General features: G+C 38.3%; 1 protein-coding gene across 1 annotated transcript in view; it reads right to left on the bottom strand.

Annotated features, from left to right (window-relative positions):
• Nucleotides 1-6690: 6690 nt before the first annotated feature.
• Nucleotides 6691-15037, bottom strand: part of ADGB (androglobin) — a gene marked incomplete at both ends in the record, with an annotated part of 126416 nt that continues 118069 nt past the window's right edge. Inside the window, 5 exons of the mRNA XM_082305584.1 lie at nt 6691-6882; nt 8557-8740; nt 10117-10219; nt 12330-12438; nt 14863-15018. Coding sequence (XP_082161710.1) covers nt 6691-6882; nt 8557-8740; nt 10117-10219; nt 12330-12438; nt 14863-15018 — 744 coding nt within the window. The remainder of the gene's footprint in view (nt 6883-8556; nt 8741-10116; nt 10220-12329; nt 12439-14862; nt 15019-15037) is intronic.

The following is a 15037-nucleotide window of genomic DNA, read 5'->3' as shown; positions in this document are numbered from 1 at the left end:
GACTTGCTTTTCTGTGCATCCAATTTGTAAATGGTATGACAGGGAAATGCATTCTTCTCATCTTAGCCAGGTTTCCAGATTTTCAGTTTTTTAGTTTGGTGGCGAATAAATCAGAGTCTTTAAGAAAAAGCAGATATGGATGGACAAACACTCTAAACAGCACTTGAATATCTGAGTCTATGCATAAATGGTATTTCAGAGCATCAGTTACCAAAACAGTTTCCATCTGCAACATCGCAGCTGCAATGTATTAAGCCAGTAATATATATGGGAGAAAAAAAAGAAAACACTCAAACAAGATAAGATGCCAATGAAATCTTTGAAACTGTTAACACTGAACAGTTTCGGTGAAAGCCACTTAAGCAAGTCTGAGAAATATGCTTTCGGGAAACCGAACTTTTGCACTGGAACGATAGAAAAGCATTCCCTTGCTTTTCCTAATGCTTTTGATGATGCCAGGGAAGTGCTGTGAAACTCATTCTATTAAGAGTAAGGACAAGGTGAGAGGAAGCAGCTTCCGATTCCTTCAGTAGCTGAACCTCACATCCCCTAATGTCCCATTTGTGTGGTATAAGAGAGAAAAGTATAAGCATTGCTTTAGGCATTTGTGACTAATTTCTGGTCTCTTATCTTTCTCCAGTTCCCAAGAACCATATTTTTACAGGATATGTAAAACCCTGTGACATACAAGTTTTCATCCCCTTGTCTACCCAGATGGCTGGGAGCAGAGCAGCTTTAGTCTTCCCTGCTTTTCTAGATCTCTGGTTCTAGCCTCTGCCAACAACCGTCTCCAGAGCCGACTCAACATTTTTCTCTAGTGCAAAAAAAAAAAAAAAAAAAGAATTTTGTGTCCTTAAAGTTGAAGGGGCAGAGTTGCGTTGTGGTGTCTGGCATAGGCAGAGTAGAGAAGAGGAAGGATGGATTTTTCACTGCCCCTTTGTGTCCCTTTAGGCACTTTCTGCTTTCGTTGTGTCTGAAGAAGTTCTGGTTGCTCCTAGCCATGCCACAGCTGATTGCTTTGATTGCCTCTGTACCCTGTCTGTAGCTGATGTCTTCTGGTTTTTGCCGCCTGTAAAATCTCTATCCATGGAATGGAAATTAAATCTAGGACACTCCAGGCAACAAAATAGTGGTCTCTTTTTAGCAAGACGCTTCATTTATCTGACGTATTAGCAAGTTAAACCTTACCAATGTCCCTGAACATGCAGCCGCTCGCATGTTCCAGCTTTGCAACAAGCTGGCTCAGACCTGGAGTCAGGCTCTCTCTTGCTGTGCTCTGAACCTGGGCGTGTGAGCATTGCACGGTGGCCCCAACTCAAGGGCAGCTGGGAAAGATGTGTGTTGTCCTGCTGAGTGGGGCACACACCCACGGATCCACGTCAGCTCTTGCAGGCTGAGGGTACAGAAGCCCAGCTATTGCTTTCCATGGATTGTGCTGCACCCACTGAGCTACCATGTGCAAGGCAAACGCCACTCCTGTGTCCCCAAAGGAGTGAGCATTTTGGTGCTTGCCCTTAGGGAGAAGTCCAGGTGCTGGGCAGAGGAGCCCAGATTTCAGAGAGGAGCGTGCATCCAGACCTGACCCGAAGTGACGTGTCCCGGCTACACTTGGGTCTGTACATTATCTCATTCTCAGGTCAGCCTGCCAGTCCCTGAACCACTGTCCCTAACCACATTCTTATTGCCACAGAAATCAAAGGTCCTGAGTCCTACCTGACTGCCCCCCCATCTCTTCTCTCTTATTTTAGCTAGTAACATCCTCAATGCACCTTTCTTTTGTGCTATTGTCTCACTTCATACGATGCAAACTGTGTCCTCTTCTTCCCTGACTTTCTACTTCTTTCCTGTCTTTGTCCTCCTTTGAGATGGAGGACAACAGCATCTTGTTTTTCCGCAAGTAACAAGAATATTTAAATCATTGAAACACTACCTGGACTGTGAATCTATTAGGGCTGATTCAAGAAATGAATGAGAGAAAAAAAGGGCTCTGAAAGTGAGATTTCTTTCATTCTGCAAACCGCTGCGTGATTATGCAAAGCTGTTCTCTTATGTTTTCTGCCAGACAAAATATGTAGACACTTTTCTTGCCTTTTGGAGGGGAAATGCTGTGCATGTGCATAAATGCTGTGTCTCTTCCTTGAATTAAAATGAGACCTTACATAGCTGGTAAATTGCACATTGCCGGGGTGAGCAGACTGGCAGCTCAGAACTGAGCCTGGTTTCACAGCACATTGCTTGTCTCAGCAGCGAGGCATCCTGGAATGGGCTTGGTCTGGTTTTTGGTCTGTAACTCATTGTGTAAATGCCAGCCAAATTAAAGCAAAGCAGATGGGACAAGTCATTTGAAGATTAATGAAGCTGCTTGCCTTAAAAAGTAACTTTAGATACATATTTTAATGAAAAAGATCCTTTCTAGTTCATAATAGCTGGTCAAAAGAAAAGGATCAAGCAGTGAAAACTGCTAAAGCTTCGCAGAACACACCTACAAAGAATTATTAGAAGTGATTACCTCTTTACAGAGTTAATCCCCATTAAACTGAATTATCAAGTCAAAGACTTAATTTCCTCGTCAGGTACCTGCATCGCTTTGTGAATGCTACCTTTTTTCCTAAAATGTAGAAGTAAAGCAAGCAAACTGTAAGGAATTCTTTAGGGATTATTCACAATGCAGTCTAACATGTCAAAAAGTTTTCATTCTCCTGTGGCATTTGCAGTTTCCATCAAAACTTTTCAAAACTTCTGCTGAATGCTGACATTTTCCTTTGTATAACCGGCTATACTTCATATGAAAGAGAAATGAATATCAGGAATCAGTATGGCAAACAAATTCTTTTTGTTTTACCACTACAAAAATGCAGCTCAACCTTAAAGATGCGCTGAAAGATGTCCTCCTCCTCTAAAGAATCTCTAAATCTTTAATAAAAATTCCAGCCAATCACAAAGTGATTGAATATTTCCAGTCTTGCCCTAAGCTCTGAGCTCATCAGGTCTCTCAAACTGCGTAGCTGGTCCAGAGGAGGAAAGCCAGGTTTGTCTCGCAAATGCCACTGTGCTGACGCCTGAAACTGCTGTTCCTTGTGCAAGTCCTCAGCAATGAGCAGATGCTAAGAGATCATCCCACTGCATGTGAAACACAGAGATTGAAATTAGCTCTGTATTTGGCTCATGAGTTGGAGGTACTTAAGGTGTGGGAGAATCACAGAAACACGAAAAGAAAATCTTACCAGAATATTGGAGACTGGCTCTGTAAGAAGCCCACAATCTTCTGCCGGAGACAGATCAGGACTTCTGAACTGTTGGAGTACCCCACCCTCTTCACCTGTGTACAGAGGTGGCTCTCGCCGTACTCTTCTTCAGGAGTAAGACTTAGCATTTCAGGGGAGAAGTATGCAACTCTCCAAGTCACAAGACAACTAAACTGCAACACTTAGAGATCAACATAGTTACCTGTGCTGTTCTTCATATACAGCATCCTTCCATGAACAAAAATTAGAGGCTGTGCAAGTGACAAACTGTGCAAACTTTCTCAGGGGTGATTTTCTATAAGAAATGTTAGAAGGCAACTGGTCAACCCCTGCTCCCGCTCCCCCAAATCCAAACCCTCTCTTCTGTGACTTGAAGCCACCAGACACCTGGTAAAGCATGCTTTGATGCAGCCATTCCTCTATTGCACCTCCAAAACGACTGTCATCTTAAAAGATCGAGAAATCATGTCTTGATTCAGAAAAGCTTTCCCTGTCTATTCTGTTCTGTAAAGGGCTTGACCCCACGTTTCAGTCCTTTGCTGAAGTTCTTTACTGAATAAGAAAGTGCGTAATTTAAAGCTTGTCCTCACACCCCTACTGAATCTGGCCCTGAACGGCTAAGCTGAGTATAAGCAGGAACAATGACTACCCGAATTCCAGAGCTTTTATTACAGGAAACCTTAAGAAAATATGAATGCTTGATGCAATATGGCATATTTCTGAAACGTACAATCTGTAAAAACAGAATTTGAGCAATTTCTTGCACTGAATACAGGCAGCACATTCCTTTGATATAAAGGCTGGTTAAATTTCATAAAATGATGGTGCTTAAAAGCTCTCTTACTCCTAAAGGGCAAAAGAATACAAGTGCTTTATCCATGTGAACACACAATTTGACTATTGGGCAACTTGGTCTGCAAACTGGAGGCAACAATCCTAGCAATTAAAACACAACGTATAGTTTTACTTGTTTGTTTTTCTCACAGGAAAGTGCTAAACATGATGGCTCCTTAAATTACCGCAAATGGCTGTTTTGAAATACAGTTACATTTTGGTTTAGTTTTTGTACATCTTTCCCCACTAACTTAGCCTGTAATATAGTGCACCACGTAAAAAGCTGTTGTGTTGATGTAAAACTGATCCATATGAAATTTCATCAGTCATCTCTTTCTGGGTCCAATGCATGTAAATTCTTTGGCACAATCCAAACAAGGCCTTTTCTCTCCCGGGCTCCATTACTAGGTAAGTGGTTATTTTGTTCTTCTGGAACATGCACAGGGATTTAATAAAACTGCTACTGTGCTTCTCTTAAAACATTACATACTCCAAAGTACATGCAATTAAACAGCGTGACAGTAATGCACTCCTTCATCATATCTGCATTGTTGAAATGATAAATGAGCCAACAGAGACATTCACAAACCACACAGCAGATTTTGATGATGCCACATTACTCTCTAAAATGAGGAAATTATGAAACGTAGAATTGTGTATAACAGCAGAACTAGATTTGATAATGTAGATCTGAGTACACTGTGTCTGAGTTTAAGTCAGTTTATAGCTGATTACATGCGGGGATGGGTTGTGATCATGCAGGTTATTAGCTGAATTTTTGACATTTAGATGTCGATTATACTGGCTTTTGGAATTGGATTGATTTTTACAACAGAATGTCATAGCGCTTGCACTGACATCAAGAACAGAACTTCAGCTTGATCTTCCTCTACAGAAGCTCATTAGAGATTCATGTAAGACGACAACCAACACGTGCTATTGCCATGGAAACAAGATGGAATATTACAAAGCAGTATAGCCCATATTCCAAAACAGAGAGGACAAAGTCAGAGCAATTATAGCACAAGACTGACATGATTTTTATTTGCAACCTGTATGGGTCAAAGCAAAACTTAGCTCCTGCTCTTTGAAATAAAAATCACCAGTGAAGTTTTAGGACTCTGGTTTCAATTCCTCCTTTTCAAGCAAAAAACCTCAAGCCAGTTGGTGTAGTTTATGTTGTATGGGAGGAAGGAGGCCGAACGGAGGCAGAGGCATCACAGCAGGTGTGTAGGTGTGATGATGTACAAAGAACAGACATCACAGAACTGATAGAGGAGTGAGTCAAGTTCAAGCCATGCAGCGAGGTACTGATAAAACAGAGGTCAGCAAAGCCAGCAGAAACTGGAACATCTGGTATGTCATTAAGATGCAGAAGAAAGGCTAGTTTCAAATGCAATGGCTAGCCAGTACCAGCGGCCAGGATGCAAAGGATAAAATTTCTTGTGCTTTGCATTAAATTGGTGAGTTTCATGGTTTCTCATGTTGCCTAGATAATGAAATGCTTTTGGACATCCTGGACATATTGTATGTATACACTATGTAGGCAGTCCAACTTCCCAAGCTTCTGCTTGAGACTACATACACAGAAAGTTCTTTAAGCCATTTAAAACAGCTCTGTCTGGTCTAGAGAGAGTTTTCACCATTGTAAGAGTTTTGACCATTGTCTCTGACTACAGAGTGCTAGTTAGTGAGTATGAATGCACGTATTTTTTTATGTTTGATGACAATACCAAAACCCATAGGAATTCTACGCTAATGGAAGCAAGAGCTTAGAGGAAATTTTTTACCGTTCATGTAGAAAGCCTGTGATTGCCACTTCGTTCACGCATTGGTTCTACCTCTAAGAAACATTTTTAAATTCCAGTCAAATGTCTAGGAACCGAAGGTCTATTGTAATCACTTTGAGCAAAGCCACTGTGAGCTAAACACAGCTTAGGAAAGATAAATAAAGCAAGTTATAGCGCTTTAAGGAGTGTTCAACAAGCCTTGGAAGGTTGTGCCATGAGTTTGCCACTACAGAGAGTTACTGTGAGATTCAGAAACACATAAAAGAATGATGAATGGGAAAAATACTACAGTACACAGAAAGCTTGTGAGTGCTTAGCGAACCAGGCTTTGGGAAGCCTTCCAATGCCTGCATATGACATGTGCGGTATGCCACTATTTAATTATTATAAACTCTCTAAATTGTCATCCACTTAAGGAGCTCGTGTTTCTGCCAAGTTAAATGACTTCAAAACTGAGAGGTTACATTCACTGTTTCAACTCTGGTTCATTCTTTACTGGTTCTGTTTTGATTGAAAAAAGAGGACAAAAGACACTGTGATTTGGGGAGAAGAATCTGAATGGAAAATGAATTTTTGCTGCAAAATTTTATTCCAGTAAAACATGCAAACTTTAATAGTAGTGAGTACCTTTATGAGAAGCAACATACCAAACACTTTGTTAAAAAGAAGAATACTAGATCAATTTTTTCACTAGCACCAGGCAAAGAGATAAAACGTGATATAGTTGACAAAAATACTGGAAAATAACAAACATTCTTTCTCATCTTTGCATGTAAACTTTCTTTCCCAAACTGTTAAATACAATTCAGTAGTGCTAGCAATTACTTTTTTTTCCCTAAACCTTTCCCGTGCTTTTTTTTCTGTGCATTTGAGCTTTTCCTCTCTTGCTCTGCTTGCAGGACTGCTTCATGAGCTGCCAGCTCTTCTTGTTTTCTGCGCTCAGCCTCTAGCAGCTTACTTCTGTATGCTTCCCGAATGCTATGAACTCTGCCTCGTGCTTCATCTAAGGATGCCTAGCCAAAACCAAAGAGCAATACCCCCCCCAACACATGAATCTTGATTTCATCACAAGCAACTGCATCCTTCCTGTTATGTTTCACTTTGTGACTCTTTAAGTACAGGGAGAGCATCTCTTTTTTTTTTTATGTGTATTTTTATTGATTTGTCACAGTGACACAGCTATATGTTAATCTTTTCACCATGAGGAAGAGAAAGTTCATGAAAATCTTTTTTAAATTGCTGGCATAATAAGCTGATTGTGTGAAAGGAGGATAGGGCACAGACTAGTTACCCAACTGGGCCTAGTTCCTCTTCAGTTACTGGCTTACTTTGTTGTCTTAAACAAGTTCCTCAAAACCTAGTTTTTAGAAATGCCAAAATGGCTTAGGAGTTCTAGTCTTTTAAGAGACTAAAGGAGCCTAAATCACGTTGACCTTCAACAAGACTTAGGGCAAGTGGCACTTGGACACTTCTGAAAACTTTTTCCTTCACATTTCCATCCTGGAAAATGGAGATACCTGGATACCTTTATATAGTTCTCTGTGGTCTACAGATGAGAAAACTATAAAAGTGCTAATCAGCACAATATGCATATTCAGAAGTAACTCTCATTTTAAATTCATACTGTGAAACATCTTTAATGGACATGCTTTCTAGAAAGAGCCAAGGAACTGCTCTTAATAAAAATTTGCCCTTCTAATATATGATATATTACATATAATAATATATATTATATATGATATATGATCTAAAATCATAGCAACATCTGAAAACCTGGACATGCATGCTTATTAGGATCAGTCAGTCACTGGTAGAGAACTATGGCTCCTTGCAGACTTGTAGTTAAATAATATAAATCAGGCTGTCTGGGAACTTGTTAAGGAGATGTTTTCAAGTGATTTCTGTAAATAGGATGGTTTGATGTAAAATTATCTTTACTGTCTCTTATCCAGTTTTAAGAGCTCTGAACAGTCGCCAGCTGATTGCTAGGGGTTATTGTATCACCACTGCATAACAAAACATTTTGTTCCTCTTGACACTCAAGGGTTAAGCCAAATTTTTTTTAAGATATTTGTACCAATTTCATGTGCGATGCATTGGCTGAGTTAATCCTAACAATGGATTCTACACTAATGCTACCAAATTTATTATTTATAGACATGGTCTTTTAAGGGTTAATCATTCCAATTTTTTGTTTGCTGCCATCATGCATATTCCAGGAAAACTGTGTTCTCTAACTTTGCTGTAAGACACATTAGGTACAACTCGTCCTCCTATGTCAATTATCTTGTTCTTTATTACTTTCCAAAAAGCCCTATACAATTCTGTAACAAAAAAACCAGCCAAACCAGAGATGCTTTATCTAATAGGCATCTGGTCATGTACGTCAAATGGTCAATTTATTCTCACTTATAACTATCCTTTTATGGTGATATTCTTAAAATAGTGGTTTTGCAAAGAGCTGTCTCAAGAAAGTACTAAGAATATCATATTAAGGATGTTGTGTAGTACTAATTTTTTTTCCTAGAACCTTTAGTTTTAATTTTTGCCCAAGTGAAATTTCAAGCTTGTTCAGTTTCTAATTATTGGTACTGAATACAGAAGTCTTGAGAGTGGTTGATAAAGATATTCATACTAGTGGTGGATATCACAGTAATAGTTACTGGAAAGTAATCTTGAAAACCTACCTGCAGATTCTCATACATTTCAAGTATATTTTGCTTCAATAAAGCTCTGGCATTTTGCTCTTTTTCTCTTTGTTCCAAAGCCAGCTCTCGAAGTTCCTTAAAATTGTTGATTTTTTCCACTTTACGTATCTCTTGCTGTTGAGTGATAGACTCATTTCTTAGCGCAGATTCAGACACTGTTTTTCTGAAGGAGATAGAAAGATATTTCTCCCATTTCAAATACAGCTTTGGGTGGTGTATATTTTGCTTAACACCTATATGTATACATTTGGCTTATATACTGCAATGTCACCATCATATGGTTAGATATGGCTAAGGAGTCACTTTTCCTCTGCTTATACATAACACCGATGAGAAAGCACGTTCCTGAGGCCAGGTCTTCTCATACTTGAGTGCCTATTTTAAAAATATTTGTAAAATCATGCTCATCTTTGAGCATATGAAAAACTCCTACATGTGACACTTATTTTTAATTTGCAAGAGATATCATATTTCCTGAAGTTTTTGATATTATAATTCAGCATTGAGACAAACGTAATTTTTTTTTTGCTGTTGGCATAATGGCAGCTAACATATTTTTATAATATGACTTAAATGGCTAGTGTAAAAGTCAAGGAGTTGAAGACAAATGAAATGCTTACAAGACTCAAGCCTGTGGAAGATATTTTGCCATATTTTCTACTGTTTTAATGTTATTCACTTCAATATAACACCAGTCTCCCTTTCAATTTAAAATTAAATTTGGGGATTTTTTCAGCATGTTCTAAGGTCTTTTGAAAATCAATGAGCTGCATGAATGCCACATTGAATACAAATGGAATTAAGCATGAACTGGGTCCTAGCTGCAGCACAGCAAACATGCAGGTGCATGTTAATTAGCTACATAGGTTCATATCAACACATGTAATAAAGAATATAGTTCTTTTGAATAAAGAATATAATTAATATAATTATTTCAGCTATTAACTATTATTATTAACTGAACTGCATTTGTTAAAGATATTATTTGAATCTAGCAGCACATCTTGACAATCTTCATATGTGCTTCTTTCAAGATGACCACTGAAATAAACATATTTGCCTGCACATGCATGTTCTTCAAATTTTTATGTCACATTCTCATTACATGCAGCACAGTGATTCAGCTCCTTTGACATGTATTATGTTAAGGAAAGAATGTAAATTATAAATGGATGTAGGAAAGTGCAGAGTTTAAAATACATCCATGCCAGGAAAAACAAAGCTGAAAACTGTATCTTTATGCCATATACACTTCTGCGTTCACCACTGAGTGATTCTGTGTACACAACATAAAGGACAGCTAAAACATGGGCCAGGATTTTCACAGCAACTTTAACAAGTGTGTGACAGAATTGTAGCTTACTTCAATGACGTGAACGATAAAGTCTAAATTCACATCTATAATACTGCATCCAACTACAGATAAGATACAAGTGCATAAAAATATATTGTATTTACTAATTTCTATATATGAAAATCCTTAGCTAGCTTTTCATTTTGGTGTTTCACTGGGACTTAATTGTTCTTGCTGCAGTTTACCTCATGTAAGGACTAAGGTCTATAGGCTCCCATTTTTTTTGTTGCATTTGTAAGCTTGAGTCAACAGCTGCTTGTGATGCTTTCTTTCCTGTGGTAAGAGAATCTACAACAGAACAGATTAAACTGATTATTCAGCTATGCTAGGATGCTCCACCTAAATACTTATATAGTTTTTTCTTCTTTTGGCTCAGCAAAATACATTACTAAATGAGAATACGGGTTGGAGAGGATATAATATTTCTGCCTTTTTATTTCCAACACTCATGATAGAATCAAACATGTTGCAAAAAACCCACATATGCTAGAGTGAAATTAATATATGTATTTTAGCTAAATCCACAGTACTCAAGAAAGTTTGTAAATCTAAGCAAGAACATTCAATTTAAAATGTTTACAGAATATAAGAACAACTTCTAATCAGCACAGAATCCCGTTCTTTTATTTTAAAAAAAATCAATAAAAATCTGATTGTTCAGTCCTGGCTGTAGTTTAAAAAAAAATTATTCCCTTCTAGGCAGAGATATAGTTTGGGAAATACCAGTCTAAAGAAAAAAGGTCCCATGACAACTTAAAATTGTCATTCTGAAGTCTTAGAATTTTTTTAACCACATGGATAGTAACCATGTTATGCTTTAATGTAGCATTCTCACAATAAAATGACACATCTGATATTAAGCACGCCACTGTGCTGAGCTGTGTTGTGATTATCCCAATGCTTCCTTCTTTCAGTTTGTCTGGATGTGCTGAAAATGCCTGTGAAATTTGATGAGATTTAACGTGACTACAGTAGTTTGTTCCCATAAAAACTCTCTTATTACCCTACTTATAGTAGTAATCAATTGAAACATTTAAAAAATATGACTGGAATCTTTTCACCAAAAATAGGAAAGAAGCTTCTGAGCATTAAAAAAAATTTACTGTCTATATATTTACTGTCTATACATAGACAAATATACCAGCCTTCTTTGTTGGTCTAGAAGGGTGACATGGACTTTGGGAGTGCCTTAGACACTGCCCATCAGAACAGTATTCTCCAGAACATAAAAACTCTCATTAAGATACTGAATATTACAGAAATGTTCAAGCACATTATTGCCTATTGATGCACTCTATGGAACCAAACCATAACAACTTAAAGTCACTGGGGTGTCACCTCTTTACTTCATGAGACTGTATTAGACTCCAAATGCTTAGTTTAGGACAAAGCTCTTGGTAGACAACCATTAATTTTGAAGTCCTTATCCAATAACTTAGAGGAAATAATATTTTTTCAAGTTCCTGTGGAATGCAAGAAGTAACTAATGATGTGTTTGTCTAAGGTATAAGGTGAGGACTGCTTCTGCTTCAAGTTCTGAAACATTCGCAGGAGGATTACTGACTGTCATGACTGGCAAAATACTCCTCGAATGTACTGGTCACAGGTTCTAGTTCCATGCACATGAGCCATGACCAGATATTGTCACAATCAGACTGGATATTATACTTTCCTTTTTGTGATGGCCTGATCTCAGCATTATTCTCAGAAGAAAAGAAACAACAAACAGCCTTGCAGCCTTGCACTGAGTTCCAATTTTCATTAGAGTCCAGTAATTGCCAGGGAATACAAATGAAGAATCCACAGAAGTTGTAACCACTAAATATAATTAGACAACACTTATGGAAGCTGCCAGGAAGCTGATGCTACTCAGTATGCACTTTTTGACACCTCACTGCCAGAGCACTGTCCATGAACAGTTTCGATGTACGTTAAAATAAAGAAAATGCACATTAAATGTATTAGCGTCTTACTGACATAATATTTCAGCTGCTAAAATTTTTTTTAATATTTCTACACTAATGACCTCTGGTACTCAACTTGGAATTGAGGGAGTAGATATTTTCCACTGAACTTCCAAAAATTTCAGGTTAATTTAGGGTTAGAATTCTAGCACAGAAGGACTGCCTAAAGTTTGCTTAAGGGTAACTCGGCAGCCTCCAAGAGCCATGAGGCTGTATCTGTGTCTGAAAATAGAGCAATGCAACAATTAAAACAAAGAAGGGATAGAGAAGATAGATAGAAACTAAGCATGCCATTGTGCATTTGGACACCTTTATTGCGGCTCTTCTATCCATTTACTACCGGTATTTAATGTAAAAATCTTTTCTAAGGAGCTGAACATGATGAACATGATGAATCAAAGAAAGACATGCTTGACAGAAAGTTATACCATTACCTGTTTCTCCTGAACTAGATGTTAAACTGGCAGTCTCAGTCACAGCTGTGGGCTCCTCTGAATCTCTCACAGCGTATTTATTAATAAACCGCATGCGTTCCTGAAAAGCCTAAGGATCAAAGTTTTAATCCAGATAAGAAAACTTCTACCGCATACTTTAAATCTCAAAGAATTTTCAAAAGTAGGAATCTATAAGTGGTCAATAAGACAGTAAGTCTTCAAATCCAGCGCATGTGAGATATGATGCTACTTCGTATTACTGGTGAGTATATTTCACTGGTTTGATCGATGAAAACATCACCTCTAACAACAGGAATACCATTAGTGAGTCACTGGGTAGAAAAAAGCATAAACATAAGAAGACCACTTTTTATGTCAGAGTGATATTCAAGCCATCTCTGCAATAGATTTTTTTTTCTGAAATAATAACCTATCAACATTAACCATCCAATTTTTCTAGTAATATTTTGGAATCTTCATTTGTTTAGTCTTGTGTGTTGTGTAGAGGAGAAATAAATTAGCATTAGTACTTAAAGTTCATCTTTAATTTCTATCAAGTGTGTCTTGAGCATATGAATAAGAATCCCTAGTAAACCTTTGTGAGATGGTAGTTCAGTAAAATGAAAAGCAGACGGTACACTTTGAATGGTTTCACTCCACTCAAAGCATCCTGGCTATATTTAGTACATATTCCAAATGAGAAAATGATGCTGTCAATAACAAACTTAACACCAGGGTGCAGTATGCAACTCTGCTGGGGCTAGAATCAGAAAAGATGCTAGGGTTCCCATTGAATCAGTCCTGAGACACTGAATACTTACACTAAAAATCATCATGCAATGAAATACTGGAAAATCACCCATCTCTGAGCAGTTTAAAATAATCTTTGGATTTAAAAAAAAACAAAAAAATAAAAAGCAAAAAACCCCCAAAAAACGTGAAAAGCAAGGTTCCCTCATAGCTGAATGTATGGTCAGAACATATTCAGCTACTGTACCTCCTTAGGGAAATATCACTTCCTCCTAGGAGCTCCTAGAACCTGGTGATTTAGACTTCCTCCTGAGAAATGGGTGCAAACCCTTTCAGACTCAATTACCTTTGATGCCAAAAACAAGCATCACCACTTCTGCCTGTCTTTTCAGAAGGTGACTTTGGCTCACTGGGCTTTCTCGTAAGGGCTCAGATTGCCAGAATGGATGGAGAAGCCAAAAGTCAGCCTGGAGTCAGGCACCTAATTCCCAGAGTCAGAGGGCATGTGACCCCTGGAACAGGCAGACATTGGGGCTGGGTGAGCAGGAAGAAAGGAGAAGGGAAGGAACTTAGTCTGGATAGCAGACCCCCAATTTAGACCTTCTTTTAGTGTATTACGCGCAGTCGCTGCAATTTTCTTAACGATAGTTGTTTTAGAAAAATGTCACAGACCTAAGGGGCTTTTAAAATGGAACCCTTTAGCTGTAATTCAGTTGATTTTCTGATCAAAAAAGGCAACTGGTGATAGAACCAGCATTCTGAAGAGACTCTTTACACATCAAAGCGGATTCATTTCCAGCTAATCTTTAGGAGGCTGTACTTGCATTTTCAGTCTCAGCATAGCCAATCAAAGCTGCAGAGTAATGCATCTCTCCTTAGATCAGAATTTAATAAAGTAGTCTCAGAAAAAAAATTGAGCTTTGGATACACTGAAGAGAACTGAGAAAATCTGAAAGTGTAACTGGGAAGACCCATGTCTGAGGTTCACTTCTGAAAGGTAATATAAAAAAGGCAAAATGCTTCTGAGCTGTGGTTTCTGGCCGACTATCTCCCAATGGTCAATAGTGGTGGTGGTGACAGGGGATGATTGTCAGGTAAGTTTAAAGACTGCATTTTGTTCTTTTTTTTTCCTTTTTTTTGGTAATGATGCTTCCAATTCTGAATCAGCAGCGTAACTTTTTGCTTTGCTAGGAAGAACTTGTATTATTTTTCCATCTTAAGCTTACATCATGTCAAAAGAGCCCAGCTGCAGCTGACATCTGAATTAGTATTGCTTCTCCAAAACAGTGAATTCATACAGAACAGCATGTACAGGCTCATGGGTAACCTGCAACTCAGAATGAATTTGGGAATCCTGGCTGCAGGGGACAATTTGAGTGATGATATGGCCAGGTGCCAGTTCTTCAAGAGAAATCTTTCTGGCATGTTTATAACAGTGTATTTCTCACTAGAATCTGTTCATGCTAAACATTAAACTTGTCATAAGTAGCAGCTTTGCAATTGTGTAGAGGTAGTGGGCTTTCTAAGGAGAAACTTTTCTCTGTTTTGTAAAGTAGAATCTAAAGACTCAGTGATCTACAGAAGTCTAAAGTAGATGATCTGCCCAGAATTCATGCACATAATCACTTGATTCTTTAAGCTGTGTAAAATTCCCTGTCTCCCATGGAGCGATGAAGAGGACAGCCATAGCAAGTCAGGTCTGTTGCGGCAACTGCTCTACCATCACAGCAGCTCCTGGAGCTTGTGAAGAAACATTACTGCAAAGATTGCACTCTGCTATTACCTTGATAGCTCTTCCTGGCTCTGCAGACTCCCATGCTTGTTTCATGGCTTTGATCTCATCTGCTCGCTGAGTGTCTTTCTTCAACTCCAGAATGTCTGCCTCTCTCTGTTCACTAACTAGACGTAAAGTCCAGTACGGTTTGTTTGAAACAGCTTGCTGAAAGTGAAGTATCATA

Source organism: Platalea leucorodia (genome assembly GCF_965183815.1).
Source record: "Platalea leucorodia genome assembly, chromosome: 3".
Lineage (NCBI taxonomy): Eukaryota > Metazoa > Chordata > Aves > Pelecaniformes > Threskiornithidae > Platalea > Platalea leucorodia.
This window is presented reverse-complemented; position numbering and strand designations above follow the sequence as displayed.